Below are 21,349 nucleotides of genomic sequence, written 5' to 3'. Positions count from 1 at the left end.
AAATACAGAAAAAGAGGGATGAAAAAGGAAGAAACTTTAACTTATCTGAGACTAGGAAGCCGAGTCTGAGAGGCTGAGAAGACCCATGGTGGAAAGTGGAAACAAAGTGAGGCGGCGGCGGCGTCAAGTGGGGTGTGAGGCGGCGGCAACAACAACCAGCAACTCAGGGGAGTGAAGAAACTAGAAAAATTTTGATGTAAAGGAGTAATGGGCTTTGTTTGTTTCAAAATTAAAAAGAGATATATTGAAATCACTAGAAAGACTAGAGAGCAGAGAGAATGAAGAACACTCAGAAAAGACCTATAAGAGAGAGAGAGAGAGAGAGAGAGATGAGGGTTGAGAGTGTTTCAACCTTGAGTCTGAGCCGAGTAAGGAGGAGTATGGAAAATCTGATTTTGATTTTGATAAGTGTAGCCGAGTAGAGTCTTGAAACCCTAAACCATGATTCATGACCAGAGGCATGGGAAAGTGAAAATCTAAGTTTGATTTGAAGGGTAGTTGACTAGCTATCGTGGTGGGTAGAGAGAGAGAGAGAGTGAAGACTGTAGAGAGGTGTTCTAAATCTTCAGATGAAGATTTTCTTTTGCGTGGAAGTTGTGAAATTTCAGTCATTTTAGCCTTTTAGTCCCATCCCTCTTGTAGTCTTGCGTGTAGCACTAAACAATTTAGCTTTTAGTCCAATTAGGAGTACTCCTCTCTTCAGACTTCACGTGATCTACAGATAACCCCCCCCCCCCACACACACACACACATATATTATCTTAAACCATCGGTCAGGTCGAGTTCTACAGGTTTTTAACCCATTAACCAGCTACCCGAACCAACTATTCGGGTTTTATGAGAGAAGGACCTGAATCCGACCCACCAAGGACTTTGGGTCCACCCGTTGGGCCTCGGGTTGGTCGGACCCGGTCGGTTTGTTCGGGTCTTTTACCCACTAGACAGCCCTAATCTCTGAAAATCTCGTATTGCGATTATGATTGAAAAGAATCGCTACTTTTTTTTTCTTTTTCTTTTTTGCTAAATAGAATCGCTAGTTCATTAACCTCTACATTTGGAATTGGAATTATGGATAAAGAGGGTTTTTTTTTTTTTTGGTGTTGATTTTGAAAGAAAAAATAGCTCGGATTTTAAGGAACTTTGCAGATAAATAGTGATTTGGCTCCATTCTAAATCGTGCCAATCAGGTGATAGATTATTTTTTTCCCTTGTGCAATAGCTCAAATATATCTATAGAAATATCAATAACTCTAGGGCCACAAAATTTTTGTTGAGAAACTATAAATAAATTGATAGACAAAGGAATTTGAGTAGGAAAGGTTACCAAAACCTACCTCAGTTATTAACGCGTAGCAGCTGAAAGAACGAAGCTTTAAAAGTTCAACTAGACTTTCAACAAAAATAAGTTCAACTCAACTATCAACAGCTCATGCAATTTACTATGTTTCTAAGTTCTCACTTCTCACAGCAACCTAACGAAAGCCAGGAAAGTATATATGAAAAAGACTACAACTGTATTCTCATAATTATTACGTCACTATTTCTCATTGGCATTACGTCATATATTTTCTTGTCACAATAATAATTTGTACGTAGATAAACTTCATGGAACACGTTTTGGGTTAAGAAGGTGGAAAGGAATGCAATAAAAAATCTGAGATACTTTTCTTCCGTTGGTTCTGACAGCTTTTGTTTTTATTTTTTTATTTTTGAAGGTTTAACAGCCAGCTGGCATTCACGTTTGTATTATTAGTGGCGGGCCATTTGTTTTTGCATGAAAGGCGCAACGGCCAGATGTCTCTGAAGTGTTAAAAATATCTGTCCAAAGACAAATAGTACAAGACAACGAAAACATTCATTGCCTGAATTTATAGACAAAAAATAATGATTTGCTCGGCCCTACGAAGGGACTCTACTAAAACACAATGTTCTCTCTGAGCTCACAAAGACACACTCATTTCTCTCTCTCTCTCTCTCTCTCTCTCTCTCTCTTCGATTCAAAGTTTCCAACACTAACGCTTTGCAATCACACACTCTCGGAGTATCGGTTCAGAGCTTCAATGGAGTCCGCACAACGTCACTGTAAGTTCAAACCTCATCTTGTGAGCAGCTTTCTCGCAGCTCGTATTGCAGTTTTCGCGTCTCTTTGTTGGTTCAATCAGTTCCAATTGTGGTGTTGTCTTCTCTATCTTGAGCTTTTCGGTTACATGTGTGAGATTCTGAGGAAAATTTAAGGCTCTTATTTCTGTTTGGTTGCCCTGAAAATGGAGGAAAAGGAAAGGAATTGAATTTGAGTATTATGTATTTTGTTTTTCGTTTTTCGTTTTTCGTTTTTGTTTATTAGAAAATGAAACTTATAGTTTTTCCAGGCTTAGTTACACTTTTTGAAAGAGAAGAATGTTGTGTTGGTGGTTTTTCCGGTTCTGAATGTGGTAAAGTTTAGCATTATATTATTTATTTGGCTTTTTGAGGTTCTTTCTCTATGGTATACAATCATTGAATAACCAAATGGAGAAGATGGGTTATTATTTTAGATTTGTTCTGGTGCATACATTTCATATTGGCTTTTGCTTCTGGGTGTAAATTAAACCTGTATTATAAGTGATAGGAAAAATTTTATATAACTGTGAATAAATTTCAACAAGTCCAAAGAAAATGAGATAAAATCTGAATAATTTTATTATATTAAATAGAGATTATAATATTTAAAGATACGACTTAAACAAAGAAAAACTTTATTTTTATTTTCACTCACTGCTCTTTTTTTTACTGTGTATTTTCTCTCCCTCTCTCTATTTTTCTCTTCTCTTTTGGCTTGCTCTTACTCACGTACCAGTCCTCACACTTTGAAACTTCAGTCTTTTTCCCACTACTTCACTGGCCGAATGGCCTTCCTATTTATTTGTTTCACCTTTTCTTCATTTCTTCCTTTCACACTCTTCTCTTCAAATCACAATAAATGCAAGCCACTTCCTTTGACTTTATTTCAACTAAAAGCTCTTTTCTTCCAGTCATAACAGAATCTTTTCTTGCTTTTGCTTCTTTCTTTCTTTTGTCTTCAGCGTGTCCAATACACTTTGGCTCACTTCTCATTAAGAGAAGTCAGACTTCTCACAAGTTATGGAGTGCCATGCTCATTAAATGAGCTCTTGAAAAAAAAAAACATGTGGGCTGGACCCATGGTGCAGTGCACCAACAATCTCCCCTTCCAGCCCACTACGGAGGAGATCTTCAATCTAACTCTTCAGTTAAAATTCATTCCAGCCAAGCTAACACCAGACTCAACCCTCTTCATTATTTTTACTAACACTGAGCAAATTTCATCAAAATTAATACCTTTCTTTCTCAATGAATTTATATCACTTTGGAAATCCTTAATCCAATTTCTTGGCTCCCCCTGCTCAAGACCTTCATGATCTTTCACTTCATCATTCTTCTTAGCATCATGATATTTTTCATCAAATATTACTTTCTCATTTAAATCACTTTCAGGTAGAGAGAATTTTACTCTCTTGGCTGCAACACCATTACTATCAACTCTCAATTGTGGAGTTTTCTCAAAAACTTTGACTACATTGGACTTTTTCTTACAAGCCCTCACATGAGTTCTGTACATGCCACAACAAGCACGCCCTCTAGCAATAACTAATAATCCTTTACAAAGTTTTCATCTTTCATTACCAAGATGGTTACTATAACCCGCTTGATCTAAAGCCAAAGTAGACAACACATTTATCCTTAAATTTGGAACATATCGCACATCCTTCAATATCAACTTGCAACCAACATTGGTCTTGATGCACACATCACCGATTCTCACAATTTTTGAATACTAGAGTTACCCATCTTCACAACACCAAAGTCACCTGTTTTGTATGTGGTGAACAACCTTTTTGTGGGGATAACATGGTGGGAAGCTGCTAAATCAACAACCCACTCAACACCATTCTTAGCATAATGCTTACACTTTTGCTCTTCAAGAAAGAGCATCAGAACATCCTCATAAAACACAACTGCTGCAATATTCTTCTTATCATCATTCTTTTCATCTTTCTCTTCATTTTGTTCTTTATTCCAATGCCAACAATTTTTTTTTACGTGACCCTTTTTCCCACAATGGAAACATTCTTTCATCTTTTTAAACTGAGATCTACCTTTTGACTGTGACCTGTCATTGGATTTGACTCGATCATCAAGCCCTCTGCTTCTATTTCTGCCCCTGTTCTCCATAACAAGAGCTTGATCTTGTGCATTGTTTATACCAGCATCTCTTCTGCGAACCTCCTCACTTAGAATTAAATCTCGAATATCATCATATTTGAGTTTGCTTTTTCCTGCAGAATTGCTCACTGCCATTCTCATGGCCTCCCAAGTGTTTGGCAAAGAAGCTAAAACAATTAATGCACGGATCTCATCGTCAAAATCAATCTCCACGAAGGACAATTGATTTGTGATGGTGTTGAACTCATTCAAATGCTGAGCCATGGGAGTACCTTCCATGATCTTTAGATTGAACAACTTCTTTATCAGATGCACCTTATTGTTTGCTGAAGGTTTTTCATACATACTAGACAAAGCCTTCATCAAATCCACTGTGGTCTTTTCCTTCATAATGTTGTGTGCAACTGATCTTGTCAGAATTAATTGTATAAATCCTAGCACCTATCTATCAAGAAGACTCCATTCTTCTTCTTCCATACTATCTAGTTTCCTTCCCAAAAGAGGAAGATGTAATTTCTTCCCATACAGATAATCTTCGATCTGCATCTTCTAATAGCCAAAGTCTATGTCGTCAAACTTCTCGATTCTTGACGTCTTTCCTTCTTCTCTAGCCATTGCTCCCAATCGAACCTATGCTCTAATACCACTTGTTGGGAAAAATTCTATATAACTGTGAATAAATTTCAACAAGCACAGTGGAAGTACAACCACATAATAACACAAAGATTTACATGGAAACTCTTTCTCCTTGAAAGAAAAAAATTACGGAACAAACTCCAAATAATTTCACTATATTAAATAGAGATTACAACACTTAGAGATACAACTTAAGCAAAGAAAAACTCTCTTTTTCTTTTCACTCACTGCTCTCTTCCTCACTGTGTATTTTCTCTCACTCTCTCTATTTTTCTCTTCTCTTTTTGCTTGCTCTTACTCACGCACCAGTCCTCACACTTTGGGACTTCAGTCTTTTTCCCACTACTTCACTAGCCGAATGGCCTTCCTATTTATTTGTTTCACCTTTTCTTCTTTTCTTCCTTTCACACTCTTCTCTTCAAATCACAATAAATGCAAACCACTTACTTTGACTTTGCTTCAACCAAAAGCTCTTTTCTTCCTGCCATAGCCGAATCTTTTCTTGCTTTTGCTTCTTTCTTTTCTTTTGTCTTCAGCATGTCCAACACTCTTTGGATCACTTCTCATTAAGAGAAGTCAGACTTCTCACAAGTCATGGAGTGCCATGCTCATTAAATGAGCTCTTGAAAAAAAACATGTGGGCTGGACCCATGGTGCAGTGCACCCAACACGTAGGTGTTGTGGGTCTTCTTTGAGGTTGTATACTTTTGTCTTGGAGATGAGAGTCTAGGCTTGCCATGGGCTCAGCCTTAGACTTTCGGTGTGGTTAGTTTAATTTAGATGGACAATGGAAATCTGACGGTTTGTTTATACAGGGTAGTCTTTAACAATGAAATCATGAATATATGTGGGAACTTTAATGTAGAGGAGTTTGCATCTCCAAGCATGGATGACAATTCCATGAGACATTAGAGGTAGTATTTTTGTTGTACAAGTTAGTAATTGAATCAATTATGGTGGGCTTAGGTTATGTTGGAGTGGTCTTGAGAAACTGCAGGAATTTTGAGTAGGCATGGATTGATTCAATTACTAATTAACTTGTAATGTAAGTTTCATTTACTTTATGTATGAATATGCTTGTTTCTGCTAGATAGGATTTTGGTTACTTACTTATTGAGTTACATCAAACTCATCCCCTATTTCCCCTCCAATTTTAGATTACAAAGAATAGTGAGTTTTGGGACTTTTGCTTATGTGATGTGTGCATGAAAGGAGCTTAGTGATTTTGGAATGAGATGGTCTTGTAATAGTCATATTTCTTTTGGCTTATTAGCATTATTGAACATGAGGTTTGGGCTCTGATTCCTATTTATACAGTGGAAATGAATTGAATTATTGGGAATATTTTTTATATTTATTTGATGAAATTTTCTTTGAAGATATATGGTTGTCTCTTGGAAGGCCTTGCACATTTGTAGGATGAAAACTTTATAAGCGTGTAACCATTGTCACGTGCCTAGCTTTTACTTTGGTTGAGGAAAAAATACACCGTGTATTAGATACATGAGTCCTCTCTCTCAAACACTTGTGGGATTCACCCCATGTGAGAGGGAGGACTTATGCACCTGATGCATGGTATACCACCTCCTAGTTGAGGGTGTGACACAAAGGATTGGTACTTTTTTTTCCTTTTCCTTTTTTCCGTTATTTTTCAACAAACAAGGAATTGATATATGCTTTTATCATTTGTTTTCTTTATGACCAATACTTTACTATTATTGCTTTTTTATATATAAAAACAGTTGAATAAGGCAAGGGATTCATGCTTCATGCTCGTAGGAGAAACTCTTATCCAAGCAAGATAGGCATCTAGAAGATCTCAAAACCTGTATGAAGGAAGATGTTAACTACAGGTATGTTACTATAATTTAAAAATAAAAAATAAAAAAATAACATAAGTAATCATATACTTAGCTTAATTTAGAAAAACTTCTTGTACCAAAATTTCATATCAATTAATTTTCATATTTGGTTACCTTGACTAGTCCTATGCTAACTAAATTTTAGTTCGTGGCTTGTCAAAATATAATAACATGCATGTTTTGGTTTAAATCCTGGTAAAGTTTTGAACAGTTGGATTTTCTTGGAGACAAGAAAGCATTTTGAAGTGGTTCCAGAGTCTATGTAGAGATTATGGAATGGGAGATATAAATGCTGGTCCTTGTCAATCTCGCCATGCAACTATTTCCCTTTTTTTCTTTTCATTGGTGACATATTTTGTAAAATGTAGTAAAATTTTTAATATCATTGACATCACTCAATATATAGTGTAGTTAGTTGACATTGTTGTGTGTGTTTTATTTTTAATTTAGCATCTTTATAATTATATCAAAGAGACATGCTAGACATAAATCATTAATATGAACAACAATCGTAATAACAAATTAGTCTTTTAGATTAGCATTTTTTTTTTTTTGTTTATTTGTGATTTTTCCTTACATTTTTTTTTATTACTTTCGATTTTTTATTATTTCGTGTATTCTTTTTACCTAGTAATAATAATTAGTAATAAAAATTAGTATTTTTGTTTGAAGATTATTGGATATATAATGTCGTCAAAACTAAGTTTCGCAATAAAATGGATTTTTTTTTTTTTTTGACCAACTCTTTGATTTTATACATTGAAAGGGAAATTGTCACAACATATAATATGAAAACAATCATAAATGATTTCCAAGATTTAAAAAGTGATCAAGTTCTCTTTTGATACTTGCATTGCAATATATGAAGAAACAGTTTTTTTGTGGCTTTTCATTTGTTGATAATTTGTGAATATTAAATTGACGCTAATTTGAATTTTCATCAATATTTTTTACTTGTTCATACTTTGGCCCCCTCACTCGAACTCTTGGATCTGTCCTTGTTCCAGAGTCTGTGCAAAATTTATGGAATAATTGGGAGATACGAGTTCTGGTCCTTATTAGTCTCACCTTGCAACTCTCTCTTTTTCACTTTGGAAGACAAAGAAGATATAATGTTAAAACGTGGATCCATATCTTCCTCTGGCTTTGCTACCTTGTGGCTGATTCAGTGGCAACTGTTGCGCTGGATGTCATCTCCAGTAAACAAAGAAACTCTGGCAATGATTCTAAAGTCCATAATGTGCTCATGACATTCTGGGCACCATTTATGTTGTTGCACCTTGGTGGCCAGGACACAATCACAGCTTATGCAATGCAAGACAACGAATTGTGGTTAAGGCATTTGCTTGGACTAATTGTTCAATCTAGTGTGGCATTTTACATATTTATCACTTCTTTGAAGGACTCTTTGAAGGACCATTGGCTTTCGCTTCTTACTATTCCCATGCTTGTTGCTGGGTTCATTAAGTATGCAGAAAGGATATTTGTCATGCGATTGGCAAATGACACTGCAGAAAGTACGAATTTTGATTCATACACAACGTATGCAAATCCGACATTTGATGGATTTGATGTATATAGTACCTTTGTAAAAAAATTTCCAAAATTCAGACCTCTCTTTCAAAATCAGAAGATGATGCGTTACGCAGGCGAAGGTAAAGCTTTAAAAAAACTTGATTTTCAAAAGGTATTCAAAACGATTGAGATTTATCTTGGACTTGCATATGATGATTTCTACACAAAGGCACCTTTGTTTTCTAAGGCTTGGGTTTGCATCTTCCGCTGCATCACTTTTTCTTCCACTGTTTTCGTGTTTGTGTTCTTTCATTTCTTTGTCATAAATGAGAGGCACAAACACCTGCAAACCGATTTGATCATTACTTACATACTACTGAGCGGAGCTCTAGTTATAGAGATATATGCTGTGGTTTTACTGATTGCCTCTGATATGGCACATTGGTGGCTATATACGAATGTAAAATTTTTGCGACCAAAAATGACCAGTGATCAATTTTTTGCACAAAAGTGGTCAAACACAATGGGTCAATTCAATATGCTTAGCTTTGGCTCCAAAAATCCTGGAATAGCCCCAAAAATCTTTACTAACTTAAGAGTGTGGTTCTTCATTCGCATATTGGCAAAACTAGAAACAGAGCTAGAGATGCTGTTCTATAAGACCAACAAGCAGATTTCTGATGACCTGAAAAGATTGGTTTGGGACACAATTGTAGAAAAAGCAGACTATGATGAACCAGGGTTTTCTGAAGACTATAACCAGTACTTAACTTTGGATAAAAGCGTAAACGTGGATATTGATGAAAGCATAATCATCTGGCACCTTGCAACGGAAATTTGCTTTCACATTGATAAAGATATCAATCCAGGATCGGATGATAAACGACCTGTGATTAAGGAGATATCACATTATATGATGTACATACTTGCTTTGTGTCCTTCCATGTTTCCAGTGGGAAGTGCAAAGGTCACCTTTCAGAAATCATGTAGCGTCATTCAGACTGATCTCCTAGGTTGGAGTGTCCTCGGATCACCAATGCCCAATGTTGTCGAAACATTAATGTCAAACCTGTCTCACAATGGTGAGCTTGTCATAGACAAAAAGCATTTAATGGGTTTCAGTTTCCTACCATGTGCTTATGCAGTTGCACAAAAGTTAAGAGAAAAGCAAGGGCAAAAGTGGGAGATCTTGATTAAGTTTTGGGTTGAGAACCTAGCTCGTGTGGCAACACTTTGTCAAGGAAATAACCACGCTCAACATCTCCGAAAAGGTGGGGAGTTTCTTTCGCACGTTTGGCTTTTGATAGAGCATATGGACCTCAAAGAAAAATTTCGAGTGCCACTACCAGTTCCACAACAGGGAGAACAGACTCTACCATAGAGGACTCGGGATCTATATACTTTTTGCATTGTAAGTTATTGGCTGATGTAGGGACATCTAACAAGGACGATGCATTCTGCAGTAGCAAACTTGGCGATTTGGCACTTAACGAGAACTAAGGGATTGATGGCATTCCACGGCTGGAATTGGGGAGAAATAATAGGAGGTCAACATATCCAGAAGATTACCTTCCTTATTTAAGGTTAATATGCCAGTCATGCACAAGGATGATGTCTATCTTCAAAAGAAGTTCAAACATAGAAGTTGGAAAGCAGGAAATTTCCAATTTAGTTATTTCCCTTATTAGTCTTTCAGTTGACATGGGAGTCTTATTTGTATTTGAATTTGAATTAGGATTTATATTTATTTGCTTTCCTAGTACTAGTTTATCTTTATCTTTATCTTTATCTTGTTTCCTAGTTTGATTATCATAATGAAACCTGTATGTTTTCTTTAAGAGTTGCTGTAGCACTCTTTAATCTCTTCTCTTCGTCTTAATCATGGCTTGAAAAACCATAGATCGGAGTAAAATTGTATAGCTTTTCTTATTTCCCGTATATTTCCATTGTTTGGTTCCACAGAAGTTGTGGATCTGACCTTTCCCGCATCATTGTCAACTTATAACCACATATTTAAGTTGGCATGCCCTTACAATACAATAACTTCTTTCGTTTTCTTGTTCTCCCCTCTCTAAATCAATGCAAATGAAATAAATTGTAATGGAAGTTAAATTTAATTTATAAGAAATTATTTTCTATTTCTATAATGGATGTTTTAGTGCTTCTTTGCCCCAAAGCTTTAGGATTTTGTTTGCTCTAAGCCAAGGTTTTCTTACTTCGAAAAAAAAAAAAAAAAAAGGGTTTCCTTATCCTTATGTCAGCATCGAACTTTTTTTTTGTTATAATTTTTTTCGATTGTACATAACGAAAAAAAATATATCCATTCTTTTCTTATCTAAAAATGATATTTGATTAATAGAAGGATAAGATAAGATTATAGATACAAACTGTAAAACGGATAAAAGTCATACAGGATAATTGATTAATTATCATGCAAAACTTATTAATTTTCTTATTAAGGGTCTGTTTGAAATCTGCTTATTTTACTAAAACTGAAAACTTTTTACTGAAAGTGTTGTAGCTAAAGGGAAAAGTTAGTTGAAATAGTATAGTAAAACTCATGAATAGTACCAAAAAGTGCAATGAGGCCCATAAATAGTAGCAAAAATAAGCTAAATAGTAAAATAAGTTGGCAAAAAATAAGTTGTCCAAACGCAACCTAAGTGATCCTTAATTATTGTCATAAAAAGATCCAAAGCATATGTATATATTGCACCTCTCGACTATAAAATAATAAAAAATAAAGGAAGAAAAATATGACCTTTATAGTCCTTTGTAAGACTTTTTCTACCATAACTAAATTGATTAACGGAAATTGAGGAAGAAATTGGATTGAATAAACTTTAAAGTTTAGGATTGAATTGAATGAAAGTGAAAGTAGATATTGAATTAAATTTTAGGCAAAATTAAAAAGTACATTTGTAATTGAGCACTTTTTTTCTTTCTTTTTCCTAGTTTCTACTGCTCATTGGTAAAAAAAAAAAAAAAAAAATCCATTACAACTATAAAGTATCCCTAAATTAGCTTATCACCTTAGTTGTTAGGCTATATATGGAACATGTTATGAACATATGTCATTTAGAATTGGCTAATCCTTTGACAAAACGCACTTTACTTGTAATTGGGTAGATCTAAGATATGTTTAATACTTCAAGGAACAAGAGTTCAAGTTTAAGTATTGAATCCATGCAAATCTGTCTCAGAATCAAGTAAAGAAGTTTTGTTAACTAAAGTTCGACAGATATCTTGATAGATGTATCTATCGAGGTTTAATTCTTCGAAACTCGACAAATAGCTCGATAGTTGTATCTATCGAAAATTACAAAATTCAAATTTTCAAATCTGTTTTTCACGCATATCCATGCTATGTATTTAGGTTTTCTTTTCCTTACAACCCTAAACATATATACGGATTATTTTAAGGGTGGTCTTAGTTGATGAAACTTGATGCAAAAGTTTTATGCAAGCATATTATGACTAGAGACATATGCCCTAATTCATTTTTATCTTGAAAAAGCTGTTGCGTTTGTATACCGTAAGGTTTTGTGACCAAGAAGCTTCTTGGTCTTCATCGTGTGAATGAACTAAAGAACTTTGCAGCCAACATCCTTCTAAAGTTGGTGTGTTAGTCATGTATTAGGATCCGTACATCAATTGATTAGTCACGTACTTGGAGTCGTGCATTGAAAAGAGCCATGTATTAAATTGGGTATTAGGGTAAGGGTTCAACTGTAGGTTGGTATAAAGTACTGGGATTTCTTTACTTATAACCGCTTGTTTTGATAATAGTGAATTCTCAGGAATTGTGACTTTAAATTCACCTGGTGGGGTCTTACTTCAGTAATTTTCCCCATTCGAAAACAAATCACCTATGTCAAATTTATTTTCCGCTGCATTTAACTTAGTTAGTAATTTGTTTGTGCTACCATATTTATTGCATGTAATTAAATCTAATTAATTAACTTCGCTAATTAATTGATTAATTTACTAAATGGGTCAATACATTCTTGGCTTATCATTAGTTATCAAAACGACATGTAGTTTCTGGTTGTAAAGCAATGAAGCTACAAGTCGTATATGTTGCTCTTAATTAATTTGCAAAACTATAATATTGGTCCCTCAAGTTTATCCTACACAATTAATCCTTCAAGTTTGAAGCGAGCACAATTGGTCCCTCAAGTTTTAAAATTGAGTTGTATTAGTCCTTTTACTAACTACCATTAGAAGCAAGCACAATTGGTCCTTCAAGTTTAAAGCGAGTACAATTAGTCCTTTAAGTTTGAAGCGAGTACAATTAGTCCCTTAAGTTTTAAAATTGAGTTGTATTAATCATTTTACTAACTACCATTAGTAGTGTTATTTACGTGACTAACGGAACAATAACTTAACATTTTTTTAATGATGTGACATCTTTTTTAATTAAAAATCACAAACTAAATTTCTCTAAACGCATGTGCAAGTGTAAGATTTAGTCGGCACAAAAAAAAAAATGTAGAAGATACAAAACCCCCTCTCAACATTCTATGTTTGTTTCTTCATAGCCAAAACCCAAAAGAATCCACCTCTCTCTGCTTGACCTGCTTGCTTCTCTTCTCTTAGATTTGTCCTCTTTCACACCTCTCTCTCTCTCTCTCTCTCTCTCTCTCTAAAAAAAATAAAGGTTTTTTTTTTAGGGACTTAAAAATATAAAGGTTGAATTGGACAACCACACAAGGATAACGTTACATCACAGCCGCACCACCACTTCCACAATGACCACAACCACCACTTCCACTTCCACTTCCATGTCCTGTCTTTGCCTCTTCCACATTTTCCCCTTCTTTCATTGTCGTCCTCTGCTAATGAAATCACACAAGAAACCTAGAAAATCACCCACAAAATCTCACTGCAAGACTCATAAAAATCATAGCCATGAAACCTCAAATCACACAAATTACAACCACAAAATCACAGGCCATAGCAATCGCAACCCATACCCACAACAACTCCTCTATAAACCCATTCTCGCAACAACCCAAACCACCGCACCAAATGCAACCCCCGACCTACGACAGGACCCACTAACCCAACCACCGTAACCCACAACCTAGAGAGAGGCTAAGATAAGAGAGATGGAATAACATATATATATATATATATATATTATAAAGCAAGTAGCAACTTGCTACGTACAACGTACAATGGACTATTGGTAACAGTTCACTGCAGCAAGTTGTCACTTTTTTTTTTCCAAATATGACAGCTCCACAACTACACCCGCAGCTTCTCTTATATGGCGAGAGAATCTGCACACCTACTTCCCCATAGTTATCTCTAATAATCCACACCTTTGTTTGGCATGAATTCTCTAACAAAGAGCCATCAGTAACTTAATTACTGTTCAAATACACTTTAACTCAGACGCTAGCTGTTAAAAGAAAAACAATGTGTATACGCTCTTCTCCTCTCTTGAGTAGGACATACATCATCACTAAGAAAAATAAGTTGAATATTCTTAATAAAGGATTTTAGAAAGACTTTGGTTTACAATTCTGCTCTAAATAGAGCCTACCAAAACTTGGGTTTCCCTTGAATCATTCCGACAATGAATCAGATCCATAGCAGTACACACTTTTCTTTTTTTCTTTTTTCTTTTTTTTTGAGTAAATAGCAGTACACACTAGTAAAATATCATGAACAAATAAAAGACACAGAAAATTAGAGACAAAAAAGAAACCTCCACACCAATCTTATAGAGTCGAACACAAAAGCTCACAAATAAAACACAAACTAATTACAATCTTCGATGATATCAATATGGAACCAACACCCACCCCCACCCCCCTCCAAAAAAAAATCCCAACAGCATTGGTGTGTGTGTCCGACACGTGCCGACAGGCGTTATACACTACAGAAATGGATTGAGCCAAAGGAATGTAGCCATTAGAAGGATCGCATTTCATCACTACTTATGGATCTCCAAAATATTTACAGCCTATATTGGACACCCCCTTCAAAATATCACTGTTTTATTTTATTTTTCATCCCAACGCACTAAACCCACCACCTTTCATCATTTGCTTAAACTCCTTATAATTAACCATACCATCTCCATCCACATCCACCTTCATTATCATCTTCTTGCAATCCTCTACAGTCCTCCCTTGTTTAAGACCAAGAGATGCCAAAACCGATCTTAATTCATTAACAGTGATGAACCCATCACCATTTTGATCAAACACGTTAAATGCCTCCTTCATGTCCTCCTCCTCGTCACGCTCGTCCATTATCGACTGGTATAACTCCCCGAATTCATCAATATCCACGCAACCATCTCCGTTAATGTCAATCTTTTCAATCATTTGGATTAGCTCTTTATCCGGGATAAAGATACCCAAATTCTCCAGTGAATCATTCAATTCTTTCTTCGTAATACGCCCATCCCCATTTCGATCAAACAATTGGAACACGCGCTTTAACTCCATGGGGTCCATTCTTTTTCGGGCACGAGACAATTATGACAATGGTAGCGGTGGTGGTGGTGGTGATGGTGATGGGAGGAAGAGGATTAGGATTATGGAGACTGAACCAAAGGAAGGAGGTTGTATTGTAAACAAGGAAAATTGTTAACAAAAATAGTTGGCATATATGGAAAGAGTGAGTGAGTGAGTGAGTGAGAGAGAGAGAGAGATTGTGTGGCCGGTGTTGTTTGCATAATATTGTTGAGAAAAACTTGGAGAGAAAATTGGCTACTTAAATAGAAGAACTAAGGTGAGCATTGGATCCACCATGATAGAGAGAGTTGATGAAGGTGGTGAAAGCTTTTAAGAGCTGTCATAGTGACACTTTTACGCGGTATTAGATGACACAAATTATTATCATTTACAATTTTCAAATACAAAGACGCGTTGCTATAATTTTCTCAACAAAAAAAAAAAAAGACGCGTTGCTATAATTGTTGTTGTTTAGTGTGTGTGACCGACCTAAACAATTATAGAAAGTTGTTGTCGTGGCTTTGAAAATTTTTAAATGGTGTAAATGAAAGGGAGAGAAATGTGACCGTTGATAACGGATCTGAAATTAAAGAGACAAAGAGACGTTGGGGACTGGTACGCGCTAAATAATAAAGGCAGGCCGGCAGATTTTTGACCGTTGGATGTACTTCAATGGCTACTTGTGCTTGATTGGTGGGGGTGGTGACACGTGGCAGTAGTAGGAGAGGTATTAGTTTTTTTTTTTTTTTTTTTTTAACAGAGAAGTAAGGATTAGCCACTATAGTGCCAATATAGTAAGAAAAATGTTAGTGACACAAAAAGTTTCACAACTCATAACGTGGTAAATATTAGTAAATCCATAGATAACTTAGCATATGATTATAACAAAAATTGTAAGACTTTTTGTGGTACTAGCATTTCTCATAAAGTAATAATAATGGTTTCTCAGTCAAAAAAAAATAATGGGTTTCTTTTTTAGGTGAGGTTTGGTAATTGATGTGGATATTGGACTGGCTTGAAAATGACCAATGTTCCAAAGAATTAGAATACCTTGAAATTGAATTAGGGTTGTTTGTATATAATGAGTTTTATTTAGCCTTTTAGGTGAATTGTAGTTGCATAGGTATAGCCGTACAATCAGAGCAACCTATTATTGTCTTCCCATAATTAAGGTAGTTCATCTAATAATAAAAAATTTAAGAGTCTTTTTTTCATACGCTTCGGTCAATGTATATCCTTAGGACATACATTAATCATTCATTTTAAAAAACTTTTTGTGAAAAGTTGAAAAAGCTGATAAAATTTTTTATCACTTTTTCATTTTCTCATAAAAATTTTTCTAAAATGATTTACTAATATATGCCATAAGGGTACATGTTAGTAAAACCCTTTGATATTAGGAAAACTGTTCTTCTTTGGCCACAAATTTTGCTACAATTTGATGAATTGGTCGATTATGATTGGTAGATAATCATTTTTTCATAAACCTTATACTTTTTTCTTACCACTTACAATCGACCATTTTAAAGTTATGTAAAAGTTACGGTAAAAAATTGTGTTTATATTTTTTTTGTTAAGTAAATGCATTTTTGCTTACATGAAATCAGTTGATGTACTTGTGTATTACACATTCTTTTATACAAAGGTAGATCTCATATATGTGTCTCGCACATTAGACTTATATTTTCTACAATTACAGGAAGTGACAAGTTGTAATTGATGAAAAATAAAAGTAGTGTTAATGGTAAATCCATGTAAAAGTAATTGTACAATACTCTTATAGTCTGTCACGTCAACCTATTATGTTAAAAGTTGTGGAAAAAATTGTGTGCCTCCAAATTTAGTTGATAGGGAGGGACTTTAAAGTGCAAAATTGTGTGTGTTTAGCTTACTAGCATCATATTCATATATTGGTAACTATAATTAGTATGAATAAATTAAAAGAAGTGACAAATCCTTTAAGATAATTCTTTTTTCTTTTTTGAGAAACCCTTTGAGATAATTCTTGGCTTCTTTGTTTGTCACAATCTCAGGATTGCACCTCAACTCACGCTAACATATATAATCTGCATTTGTTATTATAGGATAAATAGACCCCGCATATAAATACATGGTTTTCGGTTTAACCTTTTAACCTATTAGAATGAGGAACATCATAGTGAGCGAGTGATTATTCACAATACATGAACCCTACTAAGCAAATAGGTCCAGTGCAAAAGTAAAAGTTGAGGGGCTGCACTATAGAGTATAGAGACTATAGTCCACTCGACAAGATTGCCAGTTGGCTTACAAATTAAGATTTCAAGCATCTAAGTGCCTCCAGCTACGCTTCTTTTGAAGTTTTAGTTCACTTTGTACAATCCTTTTCCTGGTCAAGAGTCAAGACTCTAAACTATACCCCAATCTTCATGGATTTTCGATAATTAATTTGGTTTGTTGATTGTGACCAAGTTCATTGATTTTGGAACTTTAGCAACAGAACCTAATTTGATTTTCTTATTTATGTATTAATTATTAGAATTCTATCTAAAATATATATATATATATATATATTAGAAAGTCTCACTTAGGTGTAACAGAACCTAATTTGATTTTCTTATTTATGTATTAATTATTAGAATTCTATCTAAAAATATATATATATATATATATATTAGAAAGTCTCACTTAGGTGGAGCCAACGGATAATTAATCCCTAACTAACAATGGCCTCATGCGATGCATGGATAATGCTGTAAACTGTTATGCGAAAAACTTATATAGAATGTTCAAAAAAATTTTAAGTAATAATATGAAGTAATGTTGCGATGATATGAAGATGTTTTTGTTAAATTAATGATGTAATGCAAAATTAAGTGGATAAAGAATTTAGGCTATAGAGAAAATGTTACATAAGTTAGAAATTAATTATTATGTGGTGTAATATCTTCTTAAAACAAATGTGGTGTAATAAGTTGATTGTTTGTTTAATAATTTTTTTTCTAAAATTTTTAACCATAATTTTTGTTTCTTCATTGGCTTGGAGTAAGCATAAAAAATTTGTAATTTCATGTTAATGTTTAGTTGGCTTATGTAAATATCATCCAAAATTTATAATGTCACGTTTATGTTATTGAAGTATTAATTTATGATAGTAGTAGGTTAAACACTCAGTAAAAATAGTAATATTCTATTAATATAATTTTATCATAATCCAAAATATGTAAAGAAGTTGAGGTGGAAAACTAAATGAAAAGTTATCCAAACAAAATGCCACATGACAAAACCGCGTGTTCTCCCACGTGAGGTTTTTATTTTTACTTTCTTAAGGTATATTTGCTCCATTGACACGTTTAATAAACTAAAAGTTTTACATAAATGCAAATTTTGATAATGTGGAAATGAGAGAGTCTCAAGGGATGTGCCACTTAATAGAATCTCATGATTTCCCACATGAAGTCTTTGCTTTTATATATATATATATATATTGATTGATTAGCTGTAAATATCTTATGCATCTTCTCCATGAAGCATGCCACTCACAATTTGTGGACCTTATAAGTAAATGGGATCCACAGTTAGTTGTGAGTGGCTTGTTCCATGGAGTGGGTTAGTGCTGACTTGATAAAGTTTGAGGCCTAAAGCTAAAGCAACGTTTTTAAGTAAAGTATTCTCTTATATTTAGATATTCAATAAATAATGTTTATTTAAATTTATATATTATAATTATTTACTCAACATTCATTACTTTCAAATTTTTTTAGATGCAAAATTAGTAATTAAATATTTGTATTTAAGATTTGTAAAACATCTCATTTTTAAATGATAAATGGTTGATTCTCTTAATCTTTCTTGTGACAATAAATTTTAGGCATGCAGGAGAGTAAGTTTAGGGGTAAGATAGAAAAAGAGTGGTTAAGATAAAAAATAAAAATAAATAAAAACAAAAGAGAGGAGAAGTTTGACCGTGATTGATTATCAAAAAAAATGCTTTTAGAGAGAAGGAAATTCTATATAGTTTGATGATGACTAGTTACAAAATTATATTTTGAATGAAGAAGGGATAAGAGACGTTTGATTGAAAGACTTTTTTAGGTGAGGTAGAGAAAAACAAATTTATATGGATCCCTTCAATTTCTAGCTAGGCATTGACACTTTCAAATAAAAAATTAAATAAGAATGTGATATATTTTATTTTAAATTAATACATAAATATAATTGTACTGTGTGACCACAATTATCGCGCCTTATTTTTTTATGGGAGCCTTACGCTATGTTTGAAAGTTTGGAGGGAGAGGAGAGTAAAGTGGAGTAGGGGGGAGGAGAGTAGAGGAGAATAGTTATCCTTCACTTTGTTTGGATGTTTTTAAAATTAAGTAAGAGAGGGGGGAATAATTAGTTTTTTCATAGTTTGTAATTTTGTTAATATGGTAATGATAAATTTGGTAATTCATTTGGTCAAGCGTTTCTATACTCTACTCTTCCTCCAAATCTCTCCAATTTGGGGGAATTAAAAATGAGGAGCTAGAAGTAGTTAAAACCCCTCCAAATCCTTCCCCCTCCTCCCTTAAAAAACATCCAAACAAGGTAATTTAACTTACTCTCCCTCCCTCTACTCTACTCTACTCTCCTCTCCTCTATCCCCCCTCCATCCAAACAAGCTATTAGTTAAGGTGGGAGGATGGTCTCCTTTGGTCTGAACAGGGCTCCATCCTTGCAACAGGTAGTTATGGAAAACCTTTTTTGAGCTAATGCAACCTCCAATTGCAATGTTCCAGTGAAAGACATTAGGACATATATTGATGTTTCATTAGTCATCACCAAGGTCAATGACATTTAAACTAATTATTTCCCTGCAGCCAATAAATATTCAATGATTTGCAGTTTGCTGTTGTCCTACAATTAAGTGTATTGCTTTTGTATTATTTACTATATATACTGCACACCAAGATTTGGAACATAAGGCTTCAATGATTTGGGATATGAGAATGCTAATAAACAATTTCAATTCAAACATAATAGATCACAAACAATTCAAATCACATTTAACGGATCACAACCAATTCAAAGCAGAACCAGATCACAACCAATTCAAATTAACAGCAAGATAACAATTTCAGTTGTATTAGACTCGGATTTAGGTGTAATATCTCTAATCATAAACAAAAAGTTGTACTAACTAAACAGATCACAACCACAAGCAAACTCCAAATTAAAAAGAAACTGATTACCCAAATTGCTCACCTCAGCTTATACTCCCAAAAAGCTAAGCAAAGCAAACTCAACCCTAGACAAACGAAAATAAAACACAGAGTAAGTAGTAAGAAATCAATAAATAGAGGGAAAATAGATGAGTGGAATATACCTATTACATTGTTAAGATGGATAACCCATTGGTTGATTTTCGGGTTCTTTGGGCGCAGAGTAAGAAGGGGAAATCAAACACAACAAAGGCCTAGAGTTGAAAAGAAAAGGACAAACCTGTGGCTGTTGCTGTAGTGGGTACGATTGGCCTTTGGGACATGGAGAAAGGGGTTTGATGGAGATGGGTTTTAACCTAAATTTGGGGATTTAGGGGTTCTTTAGGGACAGAGGAAGAAGAGCAAACCAGGTGACCATAGTCGATAAAATAGAGAAAGAAAAAGAACTCGCCCTGTTTCCAAGCAATGGGTCTTCAGGATATGGAGGCAGAAGTATAGAGAAGAAAAGGAAAAGAAAAAACCACAAACTTTCTCTTACATTCGGTGTGACAGTGTCTATGGAGATAGGAAGACAAAAGTGTTTTGGGTGAAATGAGAGAAAAGAGGACACGCATGAGAGAAAACCAATCTTCTAACCTGTGCAGGCTATGGGCTCCACCAAAAAGTAAAAAAATAGGGTACTAAGATGTGGGTTACGGTTTTGAGTATTGGAGCCAAACAATTTTTTTCAGTTTTGGGTCTTGAGTGAGATAGAGTTTTGAGAATTGAGTTATGTTTCTGAGTTATGTGTTTTGAGTTTTGAGTTTTGAGATATTTCCGATCCAAACACCCTTTTAATATCTGATACCTAAAATTTAAAGAGAACAATTTCATCGGTCAATGGGATTGGTTTAATTTTGGTCCCTTAAATATGAAGTTAGTTTGATTTTGGTCCCTTGGATATGTAATTGATTTGATTTGGTCCCTCAAAAAAGGGGTACTTCAGTATTTCGTTTGGCATGCAAAATTGCAAACCAAAACAAATGAAAAGAAACCAAAATTCTCAATTTTTGAAATATGAGGGACCAAGTATGATCTTTTCAAATTTAAAGGTGTTTAATCAAAAACAATTTTAAATTAAGTTTAATTTCTTATTAAAGTGTGTAGGTACTTGAAGTGAAAACCCAATTCAAAGTAAAATTTGATTTTGCAGATTAGGGTTCGCAGTTTTAAATACCGCACTTAAGAAGACTTTTTGTTGCAATGCAAGTATAATGATAGATAAGAAACTAAAGTGATTACAATTCTCAAGAGACTAATTTTCAATTTCTAAGTCTGACTCATATTCCAATGTTACTGATTAGAAATAACTTGATTCAAAACAAAATGACTCGAAGTGAACCATTCCTAAACAGACTAATTCAAAGTGCACTTAATCAAAGTAAACTACATCGAAGTGAACTAATTTGAAGTGAACAAAAGC

The 21,349-nt window shown here is 34.3% G+C and overlaps 2 protein-coding genes and 1 long non-coding RNA gene across 4 annotated transcripts; 1 reads left to right on the top strand and 2 right to left on the bottom strand.

The window, feature by feature from the left end:
* Positions 1 to 1,882: 1,882 nt before the first annotated feature.
* On the top strand, positions 1,883 to 10,052 carry LOC112002937 (uncharacterized). Of its 2 annotated transcripts, none has more exons than XM_065777786.1 (3): positions 1,883 to 2,082; positions 6,637 to 6,710; positions 7,727 to 10,052. In XM_065777786.1, the coding sequence occupies exons 2-3, from the start codon at positions 6,698 to 6,700 to the stop codon at positions 9,613 to 9,615; spliced, it is 1,902 nt and encodes a 633-aa protein (XP_065633858.1). In that variant the 5' UTR covers positions 1,883 to 2,082; positions 6,637 to 6,697; the 3' UTR covers positions 9,616 to 10,052. The 2 variants fall into 2 exon arrangements, with proteins under 2 accessions (XP_065633858.1, XP_023890866.2); XM_024035098.2 differs by having other exon boundaries at positions 6,600 to 6,710.
* A 3,879-nt stretch (positions 10,053 to 13,931) lies between these two features.
* Positions 13,932 to 15,068, bottom strand: LOC112002913 (calmodulin-like protein 3). Its single transcript, XM_024035065.2, has one exon. The coding sequence runs from the start codon at positions 14,705 to 14,707 to the stop codon at positions 14,255 to 14,257; it is 453 nt and encodes a 150-aa protein (XP_023890833.2). The 5' UTR covers positions 14,708 to 15,068; the 3' UTR covers positions 13,932 to 14,254.
* A 4,607-nt stretch (positions 15,069 to 19,675) lies between these two features.
* Positions 19,676 to 20,696, bottom strand: LOC136069356 (uncharacterized). The gene is made up of 2 exons (XR_010630591.1): positions 20,052 to 20,696; positions 19,676 to 19,973 (listed from the first exon to the last, which is right to left on the bottom strand). It is a non-coding gene; the product is annotated as an uncharacterized LOC136069356 (long non-coding RNA).
* Positions 20,697 to 21,349: the final 653 nt, after the last annotated feature.

Source organism: Quercus suber, unplaced genomic scaffold (assembly GCF_002906115.3).
Source record: "Quercus suber isolate HL8 unplaced genomic scaffold, Cork oak 2.0 scaffold_164, whole genome shotgun sequence".
NCBI lineage: Eukaryota > Viridiplantae > Streptophyta > Magnoliopsida > Fagales > Fagaceae > Quercus > Quercus suber.
Note: the sequence above shows the minus strand (reverse complement) of the source record. Positions and strands in the feature narration are given on the sequence as shown.

Excerpts from the sequence above, each read along its gene's own strand:
- LOC112002913 (XM_024035065.2), bottom strand. The coding sequence starts at position 14,707 with ATGGACCCCATGGAGTTAAAGCGCGTGTTCCAATTGTTTGATCGAAAT.